At 48.4% G+C, this 23,125-nt stretch overlaps 1 protein-coding gene across 1 annotated transcript; it reads right to left on the bottom strand.

The window, feature by feature from the left end:
* Nucleotides 1-220: 220 nt before the first annotated feature.
* RHOD (ras homolog family member D) lies at nucleotides 221-20,518 on the bottom strand. The gene is given in 6 exon segments (XM_048852942.1): nucleotides 221-388; nucleotides 738-799; nucleotides 802-865; nucleotides 1,338-1,447; nucleotides 9,371-9,458; nucleotides 20,513-20,518. Coding segments are annotated over 6 exon segments (498 nt in total).
* Nucleotides 20,519-23,125: the final 2,607 nt, after the last annotated feature.

The raw sequence follows: 23,125 nt of genomic DNA, 5'->3' as shown, positions 1-23,125 counted from the left end.
TTCTCCACTCTGGTCTCATTCTGTGCCAGATTATGGGGGAGGTATTTGCCCTTCCTGTGGCATCATTCATCCCCGGTGATGCATGCTGCGAGGAGGGCAAGATCTGCCCTGTCAGTCCCTGCTGCGTGGGACCCGATGCCCATGGAGATGCTGGAGGGCAGAGATGGCTCTGGGATGGGTGCAGGACACTGGGGTGTCCCCAGGAGAAGTATGGAGGTGGCTAGGAGAGCAGGCAGCTTCTCTTGGGTTTTCGTTTACGCTGGCCCTTCCGCATGGTGCTCAAGGCAGCGCTGGAGGCCTCCATGAAGTTGTCGGTGATGTTCTCTTGGTACTTGGCCGAGCACTCAAGGTAGGTGACAGCGTGCACCTCCCGGGCCATGGCCTCTGCCTGCAACAGGGGAGTGGTGTGAGACCCACAGAAGGCATAGGGCTGGGCAGGGCCTGGGGTCCCTGCTGAAGGCATGTTGTGCCCATTGTACAGCCTGGGGCTTCCAGGATCCATTCCCATTGGGCATCACCTCCCCAGCTACTATTCCTGGGCTTCCTCGAGTCTCTGGCAGGGCCCAGGACATGCCCTGCTTCGGCTGACTGAATCGCTGCCTTGCCACAACCTCATCCCAGCATGGAGTCTAGGAGCTTGGCTGAACCCTGGCCCATTATCTCTGGGAGGGACTATTTTTCCTTCCTGATGATTCAGGATGGCGTGTGTTGGCCATGGGGGGGAGAGGCTTTGTTACCTTATGGTAGGTGATGGGCTCCAGCTGGTCCTCGTGGAGCTGCCTCAGAAGGACCTTGTCAGGTCAGTCTTGCAGCCCACCAGCACGATGGGGATGCCCTTGCAGAAGTGATTCACCTCCGGGTACCACTATGCAGGGAGAGAGATGGAGACAGGGGCTGAGCACTGGGGTGGGAGACCCCACATGCCCTCAGAGGCTTTGGGGGAGGGTCTGAGCCCCATGTTCATCCCCATTAAATCAGAGAATGGGACATACCCCTAAGGAACACAATAGAGGCCAGCAGAACAGAGCTAGAACAGTGGTGGGCAAACTTTTTGGCCTGAGGGCCACATCTGGGTATGGAAATTGTATGGCAGGCCATGAATGCTCACGAAATTGGGGTTGGCTGTGCGGGAGCTCCCGACTACTCCAGTCCCAGGCTGGCACTGCAGGGAGCAGGGTGGGAGCAGTGGCTGTGTGGGGGGAGCTCCCGGATACTCCAGCCCCAGCCTCTCCAGAAGGGGGTGCTGCAGGGAGCAGGGAAGCAGCACTGGCTGTGGCAGGAGCTTCCAGCTACTCCAGTCCCAGCCTCTTCCATTTGATCTATAGAAGTTTTGTTACCTTTGTGAGAATGTTGTTGAAGCTGTTGGGACTGGTGACGTCGAAGCACATGAGAATCACGTGGGCTCCTGTGTAGGAGAGGGGGCAGAGCCTGTCGTAATCTTCCTGCCCTGTGAGGAGGAGATGGAGGTCACTAAGTACCCCTCCCCTTCAAGTGCAGGGTCCCCAACCCCTCCCCATCCTCTGTATGTGAGAGGGGATCCAGCCCCCAAGGACAGCCAACCATGTGTGTGTATTCAGCCACCCACTGGTGCACTCACACATACATATTGACACACTAACGTGTGCTGATACATATGTGCCTGCACACTCACACTCACCTATGTGAAGGAGACTCCGCTGGTTGGAAGGCATGAGATGCACTATCCTGAGATGGGGGGGTTCCATGACCACCACTCCCAAGAGAAGGAGGCAGGTGGTGGTGGTCAGGGACTCTCTACTTCGGGGGACTGAGTCATCTATCTGCCGCCCTGACCGGGAAAACCGAGAAGTCTGCTGCTTGCCAGGGGCTAAGATTCGCGATGTGACGGAGAGACTGCCGAGACTCATCAAGCCCTCGGATCGCTACCCCTTCCTGCTTCTCCACGTGGGCACCAATGATACTGCCAAGAATGACCTTGAGCGGATCACTGCGGACTACGTGGCTCTGGGAAGAAGGATAAAGGAGTTTGAGGCACAAGTGGTGTTCTCATCCATCCTCCCCGTGGAAGGAAAAGGCCTGGGTAGGGACCATTGAATCGTGGAAGTCAACGAATGGCTACGCAGGTGGTGTCGGAGAGAAGGCTTTGGATTCTTTGACCATGGGATGGTCTTCCAAGAAGGAGGAGTGCTGGGCAGAGACGGGCTCCACCTTACGAAGAGAGGGAAGAGCATCTTTGCGAGCAGACTGGCTAACCTGGTGAGGAGGGTTTTAAACTAGGTTCACCGGGGGAAGGAGACCAAAGCCCTGAGGTAAGTGGGAAAGCGGGATACCGGGAGGAAGCACAGGCAGGAATGTCTGTGAGGGGAGGGCTCCTGCCTCATACTGAGAATGAGGGGCGATCAGCAGGTTATCTCAAGTGCTTATATACGAATGCACAAAGCCTTGGAAACAAGCAGGGAGAACTGGAGGTCCTGGTGATGTCAAGGAATTATGATGTGATTGGAATAACAGAGACTTGGTGGGATAACTCACATGACTGGAGTACTGTCGTGGGTGGATATAAACTGTTCAGGAAGGACAGGCAGGGCAGAAAAGGTGGGGGAGTAGCACTGTATGTAAAGGAGCAGTATGACTGCTCAGAGCTCTGGTATGAAACTGCAGAAAAACCTGAGTGTCTCTGGATTAAGTTTAGAAGTGTGAGCAACAAGAGTGATGTAGTGGTGGGAGTCTGCTATAGACCACCGGACCAGGGGGATGAGGCTTTCTTCTGGCAACTCGCAGAAGCTACTAGATCGCACGCCCTGGTTCTCATGGGTGACTTTAATCATCCTGATATCTGCTGGGAGAGCAATACAGCGGTGCATAGACAATCCAGGAAGTTTTTGGAAAGCGTAGGGGACAATTTCCTGGTGCAAGTGCTGGAGGAACCATCTAGGGGCAGAGCTCTTCTTGACCTGCTGCTCACAAACCAGGAAGAATTAGTAGGGAAAGCAAAAGTGGATGGGAATCTGGGAGGCAGTGACCATGAGATGGTTGAGTTCAGGATCCTGACACAGGGAAGAAAGGTAAGCAGCAGGATACGGACCCTGGACTTCAGGAAAGCAAACTTCGACTCCCTCAGGGAACGGATGGGTAGGATCCCCTGGGGGACTAACATGAAGGGGAAAGGAGTCCAGGAGAGCTGGCTGTATTTCAAGGAATCCCTGTTGAGGTTACAGGGACAAACCATCCCGATGTGTCGAAAGAATAGTAAATATGGCAGGCAACCAGCTTGGCTTAACGGTGAAATCCTAGTGGATCTTAAACATAAAAAAGAAGCTTACAAGAAGTGGAAGGTTGGACATATGACCAGGGAAGAGTATAAAAATAATGCTCGGCCATGTAGGAATGAAATCAGGAGGGCCAAATAGCACCTGGAGCTGCAGCTAGTGAGAGATGTTAAGAGTAACAAGAAGGGTTTCTTCAGGTATGTTGGCAACAAGAAGAAAGCCAAGGAAAGTGTGGGCCCCTTACTGAATGAGGGAGGCAACCTAGTGACAGAGGATGTGGAAAAAGCTAATGTACTCAATGCTTTTTTTGCCTCTGTCTTCACTAACAAGGTCAGCTCTCAGACTGCTGCGCTGGGCATCACAACATGGGGAATAGATGGCCAGCCCTCTGTGGAGATAGAGGTGGTTAGGGACTATTTAGAAAAGCTGGACGTGCACAAGTCCATGGGACCGGACGAGTTGCATCCGAGAGTGCTAAAGGACCTGGCGGCTGTGATTGCAGAGCCATTGGCCATTATCTTTGAAAACTCGTGGCGAACGGGGGAAGTCCCGGATGACTGGAAAAAGGCTAATGTAGTGCCAATCTTTAAAAAAGGGAAGAAGGAGGATCCTGGGAACTACAGGCCAGTCAGCCTCACTTCAGTCCCCAGAAAAATCATGGAGCAGGTCCTCAAAGAATCAATCCTGAAGCACTTACATGAGAGGAAAGTGATCAGGAACAGTCAGCGTGGATTCACCAAGGGAAGATCATGCCTGACTAATCTAATCACCTTCTATGATGAGATTACTGGTTCTGTGGATGAAGGGAAAGCAGTGGATGTATTGTTTCTTGACTTTAGCAAAGCTTTTGACACTGTCTCCCACAGTATTCTTGTCAGCAAGTTAAAGAAGTACGGGCTGGATGAATGCACTATAAGGTGGGTAGAAAGTTGGCTAGATTGTCGGGCTCAACGGGTAGTGATCAATGGCTCCATATCTAGTTGGCAGCTGGTGTCAAGTGGAGTGCCCCAGGGGTCAGTCTTGGGGCCGGTTTTGTTCAATATCTTCATAAATGATCTGGAGGATGGTGTGGATTGCACTCTCCGCAAATTTGCGGATGATACTAAACTAGGAGGAGCGGTAGATACGCTGGAGGGCAGGGATAGGATACAGAGGGACCTAGACAAATTGGAGGATTGGGCCAAAAGAAATCTGATGAGGTTCAATAAGGATAAGTGCAGGGTCCTGCACTTAGGATGGAAGAACCCAATGCACAGCTACAGACTAGGGACTGAATGGCTAGGCAGCAGTTCTGCGGAAAAGGACCTAGGGGTGACAGTGGATGAGAAGCTGGATATGAGTCAGCAGTGTGCCCTTGTTGCCAAGAAGGCCAATGGCATTTTGGGATGTATAAGTAAGGGCATAGCGAGCAGATCAAGGGACGTGATCGTCCCCCTCTATTCGACATTGGTGAGGCCTCATCTGGAGTACTGTGTCCAGTTTTGGGCCCCACACTACAAGAAGGATATGGATAAATTGGAAAGAGTCCAGCGAAGGGCAACAAAAATGATTAGGGGTCTGGAACACATGACTTATGAGGAGAGGCTGAGGGAACTGGGATTGTTTAGCCTGCAGAAGAGAAGAATGAGGGGGGATTTGATAGCTGCTTTCAACTACCTGAGAGGTGGTTCCAGAGAGGATGGTTCTAGACTATTCTCAGTGGCAGAAGAGGACAGGACAAGGAGTAATGGTCTCAAGTTGCAGTGGGGGAGGTTTAGGTTGGATATTAGGAAAAACTTTTTCACTAGGAGGGTGGTGAAACACTGGAATGCATTGCCTAGGGAGGTGGTGGAATCTCCTTCCTTAGAAGTTTTTAAGGTCAGGCTTGAAAAAGCCCTGGCTGGGATGATTTAATTGGGGATGGGTCCTGCTTTTGAGCAGGGGGTTGGACTAGATGACCTCCTGAGGTCCCTTCCAACCCTGATATTCTATGATTCTATGAATTTGAGGCCTGGCTCCTGTTGTTGGAAGGGATGGGGGGCCAGCAGTCCTGGGCTGTGTCACTTTAAGTTCAAGGTAGGGGATAGAGCTCAGGATGCCAACAGTAGAACCCAGAAAGAACTTTGATCCCAGGGTGCTGATGTGGGCCTGTGGGAAAGGGGCCCTTCTGTTTCCAGGGAAATGTTTTAAGAAAAGGAAGGCTAAAAATATTTTTTTTCCTGAACATGAGGAAAATCTGCTTTTTTTTTTTAAAAAAAAAACTTGTAAGAAATGTCACTTTCTTTCAAAAACCATTGTGGTAAAAATTGGCTTGTTTGAAAGTGTCTCTTTTTCTACCCCAAATTTGCATGCTAATAAAAGCCACCCACTGATTTGCATAATATGCCACACCCCAACACACATGTATAGTGTACACAATCAAGCTCCAACTACGATTTGCATAGCAAGCCATGCCCCAAACCTTATCCCTGTGACCTTTCCTGACTACTGTACCCCTTTTAGGAGTCTGATTTGTCTTGCATATCCCAAGTTTTACCTCACTTAAAATTACTTGCTTACAAAATCCGACATAAACCTACAAGTGTCACAACACACTGTTAGTGGAAAATTGCTTACTTTCTCATTTTTACCATAAGATTATAAAATAAATAGTACAATATTTGTATTCTGAACATGTTAGTGTATAGTATACAGAGCAGTATAAACAAGTCATGATCTGTATGAAATTTTAGTTTGTACCGACTTTGCTAGTGAACATAATGGCCATAGTGGGTCAGATCAAAGGTCCATCTAGCCCAGTATCCTGTCTTCCAACAGTGGCCAGAACCAGGTTCCCAAGAGGGAATGAACAGAACAGGTAATCATCAATTGAGCCATTCCCTGTCGCTCATTCCTAGCTTCTGGCAAACAGAGGCTAGAGACCCCATCCCTGCCCATCCTGGCTAATAGCCATTGATGGACCTATCCTCCTTGAATTTATCTAGTTCTTCTTTGAATGCTGTTATAGTCTTGGCCTTCACAACATCTTCTGGCAAAGAGTTCCACAGGTTGACTCTGCGTTGTGTGAAGAAATAGCTCCTTTTGTTTTAAACCTGCTGCTTATTAATTTCAGTTCACTGCAAGGTCAGGATCCTGACACAAGGAAGAAAGGAGAGCAGCAGAATACAGACCCTGTTGAGGTTACAGGGACAAACCATCCCGATGAGTCGAAAGAATAGTAAATATGGCAGGTGACCAGCTTGGCTTAATAGTGAAATCCTAGCGGATCTTACACTTCTTGTAAGCTTCTTTTTTATGTTTAAGGTTGGACATATGACCAGGGAAGAGTATAAAAATAATGCTCGGGCATGTAGGAATGAAATCAGGAGGGCCAAATCTCACCTGGAGCTGCAGCTAGCGAGAGATGTCAAGAGTAACAAGAAGAGTTTCTTCAGGTATGTTGGCAACAAGAAGAAAGCCAAGGAATGTGTGGGCCCCTTACTGAATGAGGGAGGCAACCTAGTGACAGAGGATGTGGAAAAAGCTAATGTACTCAATGCTTTTTTTGCCTCTGTCTTCGCAAACAATGTCAGCTCCCAGACTACTGCACTGGGCATCACAAAATGGGGAAGAGATGGCCAGCCCTCTGTGGAGATAGAGGTGGTTAGGGACTATTTAGAAAAGCTGGATGTGCACAAGTCCATGGGGCCGGACGAGTTGCATCCGAGAGTGCTGAAGGAATTGGCGGCTGTGATTGCAGAGCCATTGGCCATTATCTTTGAAAACTCGTGGCGAACCAGGGAAGGATTTCACTGTTAAGCCAAGCTGGTCGCTTGCCATATTTACTATTCACACTGCTGTGACTACACGGGAAAGTGTAGGCCCCTTACTGAATGAGGGAGGCAACCTAGTGGCAGAGGATGTGGAAAAAGCTAATGTACTCAATGCTTTTTTTGCCTCTGTCTTCGCAAACAATGTCAGCTCCCAGACTACTGCACTGGGCAGCACAGCATGGGGAGGAGGTGACCAGCCCTCTGTGGAGAAAGAAGAGGTTCGGGACTATTTAGAAAAGCTGGACAACCACAAGTCCATGGGGCCGGATTGTACTGCATCCGAGAGTGCTAAAGGAGTTGGCGGCTGTGATTGCAGAGCCATTGGCCATTATCTCTGAAAACTCATGGCAATTGGGGGAAGTCCTGGACGACTGGAAAAAGGCTAATGTAGTGCCCATCTTTAAAAAAGGGAAGAAGGAGGATCCTGGAACTACAGGCCAGTCAGCCTCACCTCAGTCCCTGGAAAAATCATGGAGCAGGTCCTCAAGGAATCCATTCTGAACCTCTTAGAGGAGAGGAAAGTGATCAGGAACAGTCAGCATGGATTCACCAAGGGCAAGTCATGCCTGACTAATCTATTGCCTTCTATGATGAGATAACTGGCTCTGTGGTTGAGGGGAAAGCAGTGGACGTGTTGTTCCTTGACTTGAGCAAAGCTTTAGACACGGTCTCCTACAGTATTCTTGCCAGCAAGTTAAAGAAGTATGGGCTGGATGAATGGACTGTAAGGTGGATAGAAAGCTGGCTAGATCATCAGGCTCAACTGGTAGTGATGAATGGCTCCATGTTTAGTTGGCAGCCGGTATCAAGCTGAGTGCCCCAAGGGTCGGTCCTGGGGCCGGTTTTGTTCAATATCTTCCTTAATGATCTGGAGGATGGTGTGGATTGCACCCTCAGCAAGTTTGCGGATGACCCTAAACTGGGAGGAGAGGTAGATACGCTGGAGGGTAGGGATAGGCTACAGAGGGCCCTAGACAAATTAGAGGATTGGGCCAAAAGAAATCTGAGGTTCAACAAGGACAAGTGCAGAGTCCTGCACTTAGGACAGAAAAATCCCATGTAGTGCTACAAACTAGGGACCGAATGGCTAAGCAGCAGTTCTGCAGAAAAGGACCTAGTGGGTTACAGTGGATGAGTAGCTAGATATGAGTCAACAGTGTGCCCTTGTTGCCCAGAAGACCAATGGCATTTTGGGATGTATAAGTAGGGGCATTGCCAGCAGATCAAGGAATGTGATCGTTTCCCTCTATTAAACATTGGTGAGGCCTCATCTGGAGTATTGTTAAGTTTTGGGCCCCACACAACAAGGATGTAAAAATATTGGAAAGCGTCCAGCAGAGGGCAACAAAAATGATTAGGGGACTGGAACACATGATTTATGAGGAGAGGCTGAGGGAACTGGGATTGTTTAGTCTGCAGAAGAGAAGAATAAGGGGGGATTTGATAGCTGCTTTCAGCTACCTGAAAGGGGGTTCCAAAGAGGATGGATCTAGACTGTTCTCAGTGGTACCAGATGACAGAACAAGGAGTAATGGTCTCAAGTTGCAGTGGGGGAGATTTAGGTTGGATGTTAAGAGAAACTTTTTCACTAGGAGGGTGGTAAAGCACTGGAATGCATTACCTAGGCAGGTGGTGGAATCTTTTTCCTTTGAGGTTTTTAAGGTTCGGCTTGATGAAGCCCTGGCTGGGATGATTTAGTTGGGGATTGGTCCTGCTTTGAGCAGGGGGTTGGACTAGACTACCTCCTGAGGTCCCTTCCCACCGTGATATTCTATGATTTGGTGACCCCTAGTTCTTATGCTATGAGAAGGAGTGAATAACACTTCCTTATTTACTTTCTCCACACCAGTCATGCTATTATAGACCTCTATCATGTGTCTCTCCCTCCCCCCTTAGTTGTCTCTTTTCCAAGCTGAAAGGTCCCAGTCTTATTAACCTCTCCTCATACAGCAGCTGTTCCATACCCATAATCATTGTTTCCCTTTTCTGAACCTTTTCCAAGTCCAATATATATATTTTTTTGAGATGGGGTGACCACATCTGCATGAATATATGCAGATGTGGGCATACCATGGATTTGTATAAAAGCAATAGGATATTTTCTCTTATCTATCCCTTTCTTAATGATTCCCAACATTGTTTGCGCTTTTGACTGCCACTGCACATTGAGTGGTTGTTTTCAGACAACTATCCACAGTGACTCCAAGATCTTTCTTGAGAGAGTGCTTTTTATGTAGCCTGTTGTAAAAATGAGACCAATATCTAGATGAGTTGATGTACCCCCGGAAGACCTGTGTACCCCGGTACACCCCATCCTCTACCTATACATACCCACTGTGTCCCACAGATTGATTTGCACCGGCTTGCCGCCAATCTGGAAAGAGGCAGAGTACTTCTCAAACACTGTGGGGACATAGACCTAGGAGGAGAAAGGAGGGGAGAGTCACTGTGCTGGAAAGAAAGAAAGAAAGACAGCCATCACTACTGCTCAGCAGGCTGGCCCACGGGGAGCTAGCGTTCATTCCTCTTTAAACGCTTCTCTATCAGTCTATCTAAAGTACTCACATGACCTCCAACACCGTAATAACTGAGTGTCTCACAATCTGTAATGTGTTTATCCTCACAACACCCCTGTGAGGTAAGGAAGTAGTACCTCCGTTGTAGAGATGGGGAAATTGAGGCACTGAGCAGAGCAAGGTCACACAGGAAGCTCTTTGGAAGAGCAGGGACTTGAATGGAGGTCTCCCAAGGATGGCCCTTAACCACTGACTGTACCATCCATTCACTGCAACAGTGTGTTTTCTTCTCCCCTCCCCACCCATGTGATTTTCTAGGGTGCTTGTGCTGTGTGTCTCCCTGTGGTTTATTGTTTTATTTACATGTGGAGCTGAACCAATATTGTTCAGTTCAGGGCTGAACTGAAAGGAAAAAAAATCAGTTTGAACCAAAATGGATTTTTTGGGGGGGGTTTTCTTGCTGAAACACAAACCAAAAACAAACCTTTAGCTGGGTTTATCAGTACTGGCACTGGTTTCATGGGAGGGCAGGTCCCACAGAGTCTCACCTTGGGGCTGAATGCCACCAAGCCCCTAAATACCCCCCCAGGGTAAACCCAGGCCTTTCTGGGCTAGTCGGTCTCTGGGGCAATGCCGTACCCTGGCAACATATCACAGTGACTGTGGGTGGCTCTGGGCTTGTTCAGCTGCTAGGTTAGTCTAGGCTGGGGGTGGGCGAGTGGAGTGGAGTGCCTGATAGGGCATGGCCTAAGCACCATCCATTTGCAGCATCCACCCTATCACCAGCCCTGCTCCCCAGAGGAATCCTGTGGCCATCCATCACCAGTCCTAGCCCCAGGGCTTCTGCTTTACGGGGGGGAGAATTCCATTTCCTGCACTGCTTGGCAGCACTGGGGTGTGCTGGGGGACAAGTCATAGGAGCCCTGTGGATACAGCCTCCCATACTCCCCCAACTCCTCCCCTTCGAAGGGGATTCAGATCCTACCAGAGCCAGCCAATCTTGCACCCTGGAATAAACAATGTTCCCCTCTACAGCAGGTAGCATGTGCCAAGTGAGCTGGCCTTGCTGGAGCCCTTGGTCTGCCAGGCAGCTCCTACCCCTTTTCCTGGGGTTACATCACAGCTAGGGTTGCCACCCCTCCAGGATTGTCTTGGAGTCTGCAGGAATTAAAGATTAATCTGTAAAGATTATGTCATGATGAAACCTCCAGGAATACGTCCAACCAAAATTGGCAACCCTAATTCACAAAGAGCTGATGGGCTGACAGAAGGCGCCATGGGCCTGAGGTGCACTCCTTCCACCTCCCACAATCATGGTTGTGCTGGCAGCAGAGACCGTCCAGCAGCCATGTGCCATGCAGCAGAGCCCCTGAGGATCCTGGCTTTTTTCTCTGTGTGGCTACCCTAGTGTTTCTCTCAGGCCTGCACCTACAGTAAAGCCCTCCCCCACCCCCCGCACACACACACACAGGCTGTGCCCCTTGCACCTGGCATGCAGATGGGGCTGTTCTCATTAGAAGGAGCAGTTGATACACTGGAGGGTATGGATAGGATACAGAGGGACCTAGGCAAATTAGAGGATTGGGCCAAAAGAAATCTGATAAGGTTCAACAAGGACAAGTGCAGAGCCCTGCACTTAGGACAGAAGAATCCCATGCACCGCTACAGACTAGGGACCGAATGGCTAGGCAGTGGTTCTGCAGAAAAGGACCTAGAGGTTACAGTGGACGAGAAGCTGGATATGAGTCAACAGTGTGCCCTTCTTGCCAAGAAGACCAATGGCATTTTGGGCTATATAAGTAGGGGCATTGCCAGCAGATCGAGGGACGTACTCTATTCGTCATTGGTGAGGCCTCATCTGGAATACTGTGTCCAGTTTTGGGCCCTACACTACAAGAAGGATGTGGAAAAATTGGAAAACCCCCAGCAGAGGGCAACAAAAATGATTAGGGGACTGGAACACATGACTTATGAGGAGAAGCTGAGGGAACTGGGATTGTTTAGTCTGCAGAAGAGAAGAATAAGGGGGGATTTGATAGCTGCTTTCAACTACCTGAAAGGGGGTTCCAAAGAGGATGGAGCTTGGCTGTTCTCAGTGGTACCAGATGACAGAACGAGGAGTAATGGTCTCAAGTTGCAGTGGGGGAGGTTTAGGTTGGATATTAGGAAACACTATTTCACTAGGAGGGTGGTGAAACACTGGAATGCGTTACCTAGGGATGTGGTGGAATCTCCTTCCTTAGAAGTTTTTAAGGTCAGGCTTGAGCAAGCCCTGGCTGTGAAGATTTAGTTGGGGTTGGTCCTGCTTTGAGCAGGGGGTTATACTAGACAACCTCCTGAGGTCCCTTCCAACCCTGATATTCTATGATTAAGCCTTTTTTGGGCTGCTATGACTGCATCTGCACTAGGAGGATTTGCCCTTGTAGCTATACTAGCAAACCCTTTGTACTATAGACTAGGCTGCAGAGGAAGGGAGAAAAATCCTGACCCTAGGATTTTTTTATACTGGGGCTTTTTGCTGGTATAAATGTCACAGAAATCCTATCCCCTGGAGCAGGAAAAGTTTCTAGTTTTAAAAATATCCTTCCAAAGGGACATAAACCAAACCGAGAAAAAGCCACATGGGGAGTTATATTGGTGTAGTAATGCTGATAAGTGTCCTGGGTAAACAATCCCATAGGTGCTGGCTGCTGCTAGAGAAAAGAGACAGACAGATGCTCTGAACCAGGGCCTTTGGGCTATGTGCACCTCTGGAGCAGGTGGTTCCTGAAGATGTGCTGCCACCCTATGGCCACTTCTTGTCATGCAGTTCCTCATTTCTGCTCTGTTAGTGTGTCATACTTGTTTGGAAAGCCAGTGCAGAACTCCAGGCACCCAATGGGCTAGCGAAGGAGGGTGCCGGCGCATGAAGCTACCCCATGCGCATACTCCCCCTGGGTGCTGGGGATTTAGTTCTTCCCAGCAAACTCTGATGTGTTTGTCCGTTCTCTGCAAAGGAATAAGAGCAAATCACAGAGGAATCTGGGGACCCTGAAAATTCCTGGCCCAAACTCTTGGGAACGGGGAGTGCCCAAGCCCCGTTATTCCTGTGCTCTGGTGGTAGAGGGAGACTTTAAAATATCAGCTCACAGAATCCCATTTACTGGCCCCCAGCAGCAGGAGCTGCTCAGAGCAGCAAACAATGCAGTGTTTGTAATTGGGAAACAGGACCCCTGTGCCAGCCGTGCTAACAAACATGGGTTCAAAGTGCAAATAAGCACATGTTTGGTGTGTGGCTGCGTGAGGAGGGGCCTACCCCATACAAGGCCTGAGGAGAGAGGAAGGGCCAATTAACTCTGACAGGCTGTACCCGAAGGAGAGTCAGGCCCAAGAAGTGTCACTGATAATGAAGTCCAGCTGGGCAAGGGGCAGGCTGAGCTGTTATAGAACCAGGAAGTAGGAGGCTGCAGTAGAAGGTCCGCAGTTATGCTCTGGGCTTAGAGAGGGAAAGGAGGAAACTCTGGTGGGGAGAAGAGAACTGAAGCCCTGGGATCCTGGCCCTGAGGAGGGTGGAGAAGGGGCCTGACAGAAATGAAGCAGAAAGCAGCCCAGGGAAAGAGCAGCAAGCTTTGGGACCTTGGCCATTCAGCTGTAGGGTCCCTGGGTTAGAATCGGGAGCAGTGGGTGGGCCCAGATTCCCCTACCAGTCACTGGGGAAGTGGCACAGTCTGGGCAGTGGAAAAGAAGACTGCCTGGGACAGTTTGTCCAGTAGGACTTTGATACCTGAGAAGGGGAGGACTGTAGTGACCTGGCTGAAGGGCCAAGCCATGAAGAGGGACCACCCTGAGTAATGCATTGGGAGGCACCTGACTTCAGAGAGAGAGAGAGAGAGTCAGCATGGGGTGAGAAACCAAAGAAGGGGGCATCAGACTGATTGTGAGCTAATCCCTAGTTGAGCCACAAAGAGAAGCCCTGGGATTGACTAGCAAAAGTCGTGACAGGATGATGGGGAGGTGTCACAGGGTACCTGGCTCTTTAAGGGGGAGATGAGTTCAGGCCAACCTGGGAGAAACTTAGCTTGCCTCCCCAGGAAGGTCACATGACTAAATCAACCAAGCACCACCAGGTTAGCTACTGCCTCAGTTTCCTCCTCTTGGGCTTTCCTCTATTGAGTAACATCTGAAAGTAAATCACAGAGGAATCTGGGGATCCTGAAAGCTCAACAGACCACGGAGAGCCTCCAAGGAGCAGGAGGGCTGCATGAGCTGCTCTATGCAGAGAGGCTCTCCCTAGCACCAAGGCAGATCACTTTAAAGTTGTCCCTTTAAGAGTAAGGGGTTTCCTGGTCCTGCTTGCAGGCTAGGGGACCATGAGGGAAACTGTATGGCTCCTTTCTGGGCCATCTACGAAGAGCCAACCTAAAGCAAGGTGGATTGAGTTGGGCCTCTCTCTGTTTTTGGTTCTTGTGTGTTAGGGTTCTGGATTCCAAGAATAAAGTAGGTTTCAGAGGAACAGCCGTGTTAGTCTGTATTCTTAAAAAGAAAAGGAGTACTTGTGGCACCTTAGAGACTAACCAATTTATTTGAGCATGAGCTTTCGTGAGCTACAGCTCACTTCATCAGATGTATACCGTGGAAACTGCAGCAGACTTTATATACACACAGAGAATATGAAACAATACCTCCTCCCACCCCACTGTCCTGCTGGTAATAGCTTATCTAAAGTGATCAACAGGTGGGCCATTTCCAGCACAAATCCAGGTTTTCTCACCCTCCACCCCCCCACACAAATTCATGGGGGGTGGAGGGTGAGAAAACCTGGATTTGTGCTGGAAATGGCCCACCTGTTGATCACTTTAGATAAGCTATTACCAGCAGGACAGTGGGGTGGGAGGAGGTATTGTTTCATATTCTCTGTGTGTATATAAAGTCTGCTGCAGTTTCCACGGTATACATCTGATGAAGTGAGCTGTAGCTCACGAAAGCTCATGCTCAAATAAATTGGTTAGTCTCTAAGGTGCCACAAGTACTCCTTTTCTTTTTAAGAATAAAGTAGTGTTCCACTGCCACCTTTCAGCAGCAGTATTTTGGGTTTTTCCCCCCAACTTTGTGTGTGTGTGTGCGCTAGTGTGTGTTGAGGGTGGCATATGGGTGCACATACAGGTTCTTCCTGCTCTTTGCCCTTCTCCCCCTCCCTCCCCGCCTACCTTCTCAGCCCTGGTCTACACTAGGAGTTGAGGTCAAATTTAGCAGCATTAAATAGATTTAACCCTGCACCCATCCACACGACGAAGCCCTTTTTTCAACTTAAAGGACTCTTAAAATTGATTATTATTTTTTTTTTTTTTTACTCCACCTGCGACAAGGGGATTAACACTGAAATCAGCCTTGCCGGGTTGAATATGGGGTACTGTGGATGCAATTAGACGGTACTGGCCTCTGGGAGCTATCCCAGAATGCTCCATTGTGACCGCTCTGGACAGCACTCTCAACTGAGATGCACTGGACAGGTAGACCGAAAAAGGCCCAAGAACTTTTGAATCTCTTTTCCTGTTTGGCCAGCTGGCAAGCTGCAGGTGACCATGCAGAACTCATCAGCAGAGGTGACAATAATGGAGTCCCAGAATAGCAAAAGAGCTCCAGCATGGGCCGAACAGGAGGTATGGGATCTGATCGCTGTATGGGGAGAGGAATCCGTGCTATCAGAACTCCGTTCCAGTTTTCGAAATGCCAAAACGTTTGTCAATCTCCCAGAGCATTAAGGACAGAGGCCATAACAGGGACCTGAAGCAGTGCCACGTGAAACTTAAGGAGCTGAGGCAAGCCTACCAGAAAACCAGAGGATTTCCAGGTTTATGGATCTTGGGTAGTAGATAGAATACCCCAGGTCGAGGTTCCAGGGGTGTGTCTGTGCGGATTTGATCTTGTGCTTTTTCAGGAAGTTTCTTGAGCAAATGCTGTAGTTTCTTTTGGTAACTCTCAGTGGGATCAGTGCCTTGTAAAAAGTGGTGTTGGAGAGCTGCCGAGCAGCCAGCTTTCACCCTGACCACACCACACGATCCATTGTCTACAGCCAAACTCTGCGATACAACCGCATTTGCTCCAACCCCTCTGACAGAGCCCAACACGTACAAGATCTCTGTCAAGCATTCTTACAACTACAATACCCACCTGCGGAAGTGAAGAAACAGATTGACAGAGCCAGAAGAGTTCCCAGAAGTCTCCTACTACAGGACAGGCCTAACAAAGAAAATAACAGAACGCCACTAGCCGTCACCTTCAGCCCCCAAATAAAACCCCTCCAACGCATTATGAAGGATCTACATCCTTCCCGTTGCCAACTGTGCCCACATAGCTATTCAGGGGACGCCATCACAGGGCCTAATCACATCAGCCACACTATCAGAGGCACATCCACCAATGTGATATACGCCATCCTGTGCCAGCAATGCCCCTCTGCCATGTACATTGGTCAAACTGGACAGTCTCTTCGTAAAAGAATAAATGGACACAAATCAGATGTCAAGAATTATAACGTTCATAAACTGGTAGGAGCACACTTCAATCTCTCTGGTCACACGATTACAGACATGAAAGTTGAGATATTACAACAAAAATACTTCAAAACCAGACTCCCGCGAGAGACTGCTGAATTGGAATTCATTTGCAAATTGGATACAATTAACTTAGGCTTGAATAGAGACTGGGAGTGGCTAAGTCATTATGCAAGGTAACCTATTTCCCCTTGTTTTTTTCCTACCCCCCACCCTCCGCAGTTCTTGTTAAACCCTGGATTTGTGCTGGAAATGGCCCAACTTAAGTATCATACCCATTGTAAGGAGAGTGCTCCCTTTAGAAAAGCTATTACCAGCAGGAGAGTGGGGTGGGGGGAGGTATTTTTTCATGCTTTGTGTGTATAAAAAGATCTTCTACTTTTTCCACAGTATGCATCCGATGAAGTGAGCTGTAGCTCACGAAAGCTTATGCTCAAAATAACTGGTAGTTCTCTAAGGTGGCACAAGTATTCCTTTTCTTTTTACCCCATCAGTGAGTATTGCGGAGCCTTTATGCATGTTCCAAGGGGACATACAACTATTAAAATATTTGTGTGGTGTAGTAGAAAACAAATGAAAAGGAAAACTGGCTGAAATGTCCCTCCAGCCAGGAACTTTTTTTCTTGGGCAAACCATTTAAGAATAGCAGGCTTACCACTGCTCTGCAGGTGGCTTCCATAAGTCTGCTGATAAGATGTGGGGAAAACCATACATCGCTAACAGCAATAAGAAAACTCAGCATGGTAGAGAAAGCAAGGGATCTGCAGAGAAATGCTGCGGAGTGTTGCTTCCATTCCTAGACATGAGGACAGGATCAAGGGACTCAGCCTGCATAGCCGGGACAGTGGTTTTCAGATGCTATCAATTAATGTTAAAAGCTGGATGGACAGAAAGGAAGAGTGCAAAGTAGCAGGCGCTACCTGATGTGATTTTTTTCAGGAAAAAGACAGGAGACTGAATATGAAAATATAATTTAACACATGGCTCTGCAATGCCTGGGGTTCTTGCATTAAACTCACATTTGTTTCCTCTTCCTTTTCTGTTAGTATGAATATAAGTAAACGTTTCTAATGCAAATTTACAGCATTCAGAGTGCAGCCAGGGCAAGTCAATGGGAGTTAGGGGCGTAACTTACCTAGATGCTTTTTTCAGAGTAACAGCCGTGTTGAAGTGAGCTGTAGCTCACGAAAGCTCATGCTCAAATAAATTGGTTAGTCTCTAAGGTGCCACAAGTACTCCTTTTCTTTTTGCTAGATGCTTTTGTAAACCGCGCTAGGTGGCTAGCTGCATATTTCAGTGCCTAAGCTTGTTTGTTAATCTGACCCTAGGACATTATTTCTTTTCTTTTAACCATTTTCTCCAGATCCACAGATGTTCACTCATTACTTTTCCAAGGAGAGTTTGCAGGCAGCAAGGAGTCATTTGCAAACAGCCTTTAATAGAAGAGCAAGAGACAGACAGACACACACACACACACACACACCCCATTCGCAAATACAGATAATTTGCCTTAAATTGAGCACACTTAAAATCCAAAGACAAAGTAGTTGTCAGGGGCTCGTTTTACATCAAATGGAAATGAAGTATTATTGGCTCGATCCTGTTCCCACTGAATGCAAAGGAAATTTTGACCCAATTTCAAGGGGAGCAGGACTGGTCATTGTGTGGCTATTAGACTCCTGTACAGTAAAGCATCACTTAAAGTTGTCCCAGTTAACGTTGTTTTGTTGCTGATCAGTTCGAGAATATGCTCATTTACAGTTGCGCATGCTCCGTTATAACCCTTTGTCCACTGCTTGCAGAAAGAGCAGCCCCTTGGAACTAGCTGGTGGGGGCTTGGAACCAGGCTGGCCCGGCAGCCCCCATCAGCTCTCCTAAGTTCCCTGTGCAGCACCTGCCCAGCAGGCTATCACTTGTCCGGCAGGTGCTGCTCCTGCTCTCTGCCTTGGAGCTGCTCCTGGGAGCCTCCTGCTTGCTGTGCAGGAGGTGGGGGGGAAGAGGGGTGTTAATGTTAGGGTGTCCCCATCCCCCCACTCCTGTACCTTATCTCCCCTCTCTCCATTTGTGCTCCCTTGTAGAGCGTGAGGCTACGTTAACAACAATGTGTTAACCCTGGAGGGCTCAGCCGAGTGCTCGTTCATCATTTAGCAGCAAGTCATTCCCTGGGAAATATCCCACTCCCTGACTTCCCCACCTCAACCAAGCTTCACAATCATCATTGCTTTGTACGACATTAAATTGTTTGTTTTAAAGCTTATACTGTGTGTGTGTGCGCGCGTGTGTATGTGTCTATAAAGACATATATATAAACATGTTTTCTGGTGAGCCAGTTGAAGAAATTTTTTGATGCCTGCTACCTAACAGAACTGGAGCTGAAGGGTTTGGGGTGTGGGAGGGGCTCAGGGCTGGGACAGAGGGTTGGGCTTGACAGCTGCGGGATGGGCTCAGGGATGTGGGGTTTGGGGTGCAGGAGGCGGGCTCTGGGTTTGGGGGGGGGCCTCAGGCCTGGGGCAGAGGATTGGGGTTGGGACGTGGGCTTACCTCAGGTGGCTCCCGGTCAGCAGCGCAGCAGGGGTGCTAAGGCAGGCGGCATTGCGCTGCACCCTGGAAGGGGTCAAATTTTTCTTAAATTGGTAGGGACCCGTCAGGGCTGCTGATCTGGGGTGCAAAAGGGGCAGTGATGTTAAAGTGATCATTCTCCTTACAATGTGTACTGGTATGGTGTACGGGCCTGTACCCCCTTATTTTCACTCCTGACTCCAGCCCCCCCAACTGTCAGAGCAATTTTCAAGAGTATCTGATTATGTATGTAGATAATAGAACTATCACAGCCCTAGTTGAGCTCCCCCTGCTGGACATTCATTGTACTGCTGGGCTTGGGCCTCGCCACACTGGAGCCACGGGCCGTAAGCGTCTCTAAGTCTGAGTAGGCTCCAACACCATCTCTCCCCTTGGCCACTCTCGTACACTTCCTGTGCACAGACACTGTTATCCCTTCATGGAAACGAGGCCCTGCAGCTCAGGTGCCATACACCTCCCAGGACCAATGCTGATTCCTCCAACCTTGTGGTCACTCTGGATTTACACATCATCTCCTCAGGGACATGTGAGAAAGGAAACAAATAGACACCCGGGCTTTGCAAAGGGGTTCCAAACCCAATCACTCTTGACTTTAGACATCACAAGAAAAATACCGATCTATACACAACAATAAAACACCTGTTCCCGTTTGCCTGCCTTGGTTTCCTCACCACTCTGGAATGGTCTTCTGGATTTGGGACAATGTCCTTTCAGGATTCCACATCCCCTCTCATGGACCTCTCTCTTCATGCCTTCCCCTCTGGAACATGGCGTCTCCCCTCTCTCTCTCCCCAGCCAGCTTCCTTTGACTTTGGCTGTACCTGTTGTCAAAAAGTTTCCTTCCCCCTTCAAAAGCCTGCATCTTTGGTTCTCCTTTTAACCCTCTACTGTGACACCTCTGTCCCTCTGTTTTCCTTTTGGGGGATTTTCCACTTGCCCGCCAGTTGAACTTGGTTGAATTGGTTTTCCAGCGCAGGCAACCGCCTTCGCATACCTATTGTTTGCTCAGAGCACAGTTGTTAAGGTTAAGGACGTCTTTTGTTCTTTAGCTTCTTACAGAGTAAGTGATACATGTCAGGCGCTTGTTAGCCCATGGTTGACAGGATTGAGGCATTCAATAATATAGCAATTGCATATATATAGCATAATATAGCAATTGCATAAACTTAACCAGGATTCATATTCTGTACATACACCGATTCCCTAAATAGTCATAAAAACACTTTGAAAAATTGTCTCTTACACAGAAAACTCTGCTCAGCTTTAATGGGACAGTTGCTAAGCTCCTCCATCCATTCCATCCACAGCGAGGATGGAAAATTAAGTGCAAGAAAGGAAATGGTCACACAGTGGCAGCAAAGACTCAGGAATGGCTGCGTGATAGAAACACAGAACTTTGACATACTGGTTCATGTTGTAGGAGCAGCAGTGATCTTTTTGCTATGTATAACCTGTATGCTCAAAAGGTCTGTTACACGCCCTCCCCCCCGATTTTTGTCTTCTCTCCCTCTTTGAATGCCTGTGAAGTGGCTTTCCCCGCTCCTCCTCCCTCTTGGAATGCTTGTGGGATGAATGGGCTGGTTGAACAGCTGGAAGGTCAGAAGAGCTCCCAGGTAGACAAGGTGTCTGGGACTCTAATTAGGCAAAGCTCACACACCCAATGCATGGACACTGCCTGATGTGGAGTGTGACCAAGCAGATACGGCCAAGTCATCTCTAGTCGCAGGCTATGAGGAGCAGGTCCTTAAAAGGGGAATGGGCCATGTGCCGTGAAGGCCCTTCGCCCGGACCGCCTGGCCAATGGTTCGCCGCGTTGCATTCCATCGTGCCTCGGGAAGACTTACCTTCATCGCACCATCCATCACTGCGCTGTGGAACACTTACCTGGAAGGATCCTGACATCTCCAGCGCTGTGCCTGTCCTGGAAGCATGAGTATGTGAGTGTGATACCCCCTCAACCCCCCCCCTTCTTTTGAGCTTAGCTATCAGTATAAAAAAATGTGCTGCTTTCTGCCAAAGTCTGGTGGGTCATTAGTCCTCCCTAAGCTTACTAGCTGGCCCAATTTCGGGTAACAGTTCAGAGCACTGTCCTGATTAGAACCAGTTTGACATTTTTGTCAAAATAGTTTTCTATCAGAAAATACCAGTTGAGGAAACTGAAAGCTTTTCAAAATTGTATCAATTTTAATGAAAATTCCTGTCAAAACAAATTTTCCCCAGAAAATACATTTTCCAAGGCTTGTGGAAAAAGTAAAAATTTTGTATTACAATGAAAATGTCATTTAGAAATGTAGTTTCTTTTTTCTTTTTCTTTTTACAATGACATGGCAGTAACAATAGTGCATTGTGTGACATGTCCGTATGTTAAGTCAGACCATTATAGAATAGTCAAAATATTCTCTTTTTTTAAACATGAAGGAAAGCTCGTACTTACTACAAATTGAAACACATTATCTTACTTCCTAGGATAAAAACGTCTCCTGTTTGTGTTGTAATGGAACAGATGACATTTGGACATAATTTCCAAAACAGGTTTCTATTTCTCAGGAATTTTGAAATGTCCTGGGAAATAGACATTCCAAGTTTCAACCAGCTGTAATCAGCATTTAGGAGAAAAAGAGAGAATCTAAGACTGGAAGAGGAGGGGGCTGAGAAATAGGGACCTGAAGCAGTGCCTCGTGAAACTTAAGGAGCTGAGGCAAGCCTACCAGAAAACCAGAGAGGCAAATGGCCGCTCCGGGTCAGCGCCCCAAACATGCCACTTCTATGATGAACTGCATGCCATTTTAGGTGGTTCAGCCACCACTACCCCAACCGTGTGCTTTGACTCCGTCAATGGAGAGGGAGGCAACACGGAAGCAGGTTTTGGGGACGAGGAGGATGAGGAGGACGTTGTAGATGGCTCACAGCAAGCAAGCGGAGAAACCACTTTTCCCAACAGCCAGGAACTGTTTCTCACCCTGGACCTGGAGCCAGTACCGCCCGAACCCACCCAAGGCTGCCTCCCGGACCCGCCAGGCGGAGAGGGGACCTCTGGTGAGTGTACCTTTTTAAATAGTATACATGGTTTAAAAGCAAGTGTGTTTAATGATTAATTTGCCCTGGCATTCATGGCCAGTACAGCTACTGGAAAAGTCTGTGTTAACGTGTCTGGGGATGGAGTGGAACTCCTCCAGGGACATCTCCATAAAGCTCTCCTGGATGTACTCCCAAAGCCTTTGCAAAAGGTTTCTGGGGAGGGCAGCCTTATTCTGTCCACCATAGTAGGACACTTTATCACACCAGGCCAGTAGCATGTAGTCGGGAATCATTGCAGAACAAAGCATTGCACTGTATGGTTGCTGGCGTTCAAACAACATCCGTTCTTTATCTCTCTGTGTTACCCTCAGGAGAGTGATATAATTCATGTCACCTGGTTGAAATAGGGTGCTTTTCTTAAGGGGACATTCAGAGGTGCCCGTTCCTGCTGGGCTGTTTGCCTGTGGCTGAACAGAAGTGTTCCCCGATGTTAGTCACGTGGTGGAGGAGGCAAAATGCAACCTTGTAATGAAAGCACATGTGCTATATGTGTCATGTTAACAGCAAGGTTTACTGTGAAAGAGTACCCATTGTTCTAGAAAAGGTGTCTTTTTTAAATACCACAGTCTCTTTTTCTTTTTCTTTCCTCCACCAGCTGCATGTGTTTCAAGGATCATAGGAACTTCTGCTTCCCAGAGGCTAGCGAAGATTAGAAGGCAAAAAAAACACACTCGCAGTGAAACGTTCTCTGACCGCATGCTGTCCTCCCACACTGCCAGAGCACAGACGAATGCATGGAGGCAGACAATGTCAGAATGCAGGAAAGTACAAAATGAACACCAGAGTAAGTGGCGGGCTGAAGATGATAGGTGGCGGCAGCATGGTGAGAGAAGGCAGGATTCAATGCTGAGGCTGGTGGAGGATCAAACTAATATGCTCCAGCGTATGGTTGAGCTCCCACCCCGTCATAAATGTCTCCCCCTTACTCTCACAGATATTGTGGAGTGCACAGCAAGCAGTAATAACAATGGGAATATTGGTTTCGCTGAGGTCTAACTGAGTCAGTAAACTGCACCAGCGACCATTTAAATGTCCAAATGCACACTCTACCCCCCATTCTGCACTTGCTCAGCCTGCAGTTGAACAGCTCCTGACTACTGTCCAGGCTGCCTGTGTATGGCTTCATGAGCCGTGGCATTAAGGGGTAGGCCGGGTCCCCAAGGATAACTAGGCATTTCAAGATCCCCAACAGTTATTTTCTGGTCTGGGAAGAAAGTCCCTTCCTGCAGCTTTTGAAACAGACCAGAGTTCCTGAAGATGCAAGCGTCATGTACCTTTCCCCGCCATCCCACGCTGACATTGGTGAAACGTCCCTTGTGATCCACCAGTGCTTGCAGCGCTATTGAAAAGTACTCCTTGCGATTTATGTACTCACCGGC

This window comes from Caretta caretta, chromosome 6 (genome assembly GCF_965140235.1).
Source record: "Caretta caretta isolate rCarCar2 chromosome 6, rCarCar1.hap1, whole genome shotgun sequence".
In the NCBI taxonomy this organism is placed as follows: domain Eukaryota; kingdom Metazoa; phylum Chordata; order Testudines; family Cheloniidae; genus Caretta; species Caretta caretta.
Note: the sequence above shows the minus strand (reverse complement) of the source record. Positions and strands in the feature narration are given on the sequence as shown.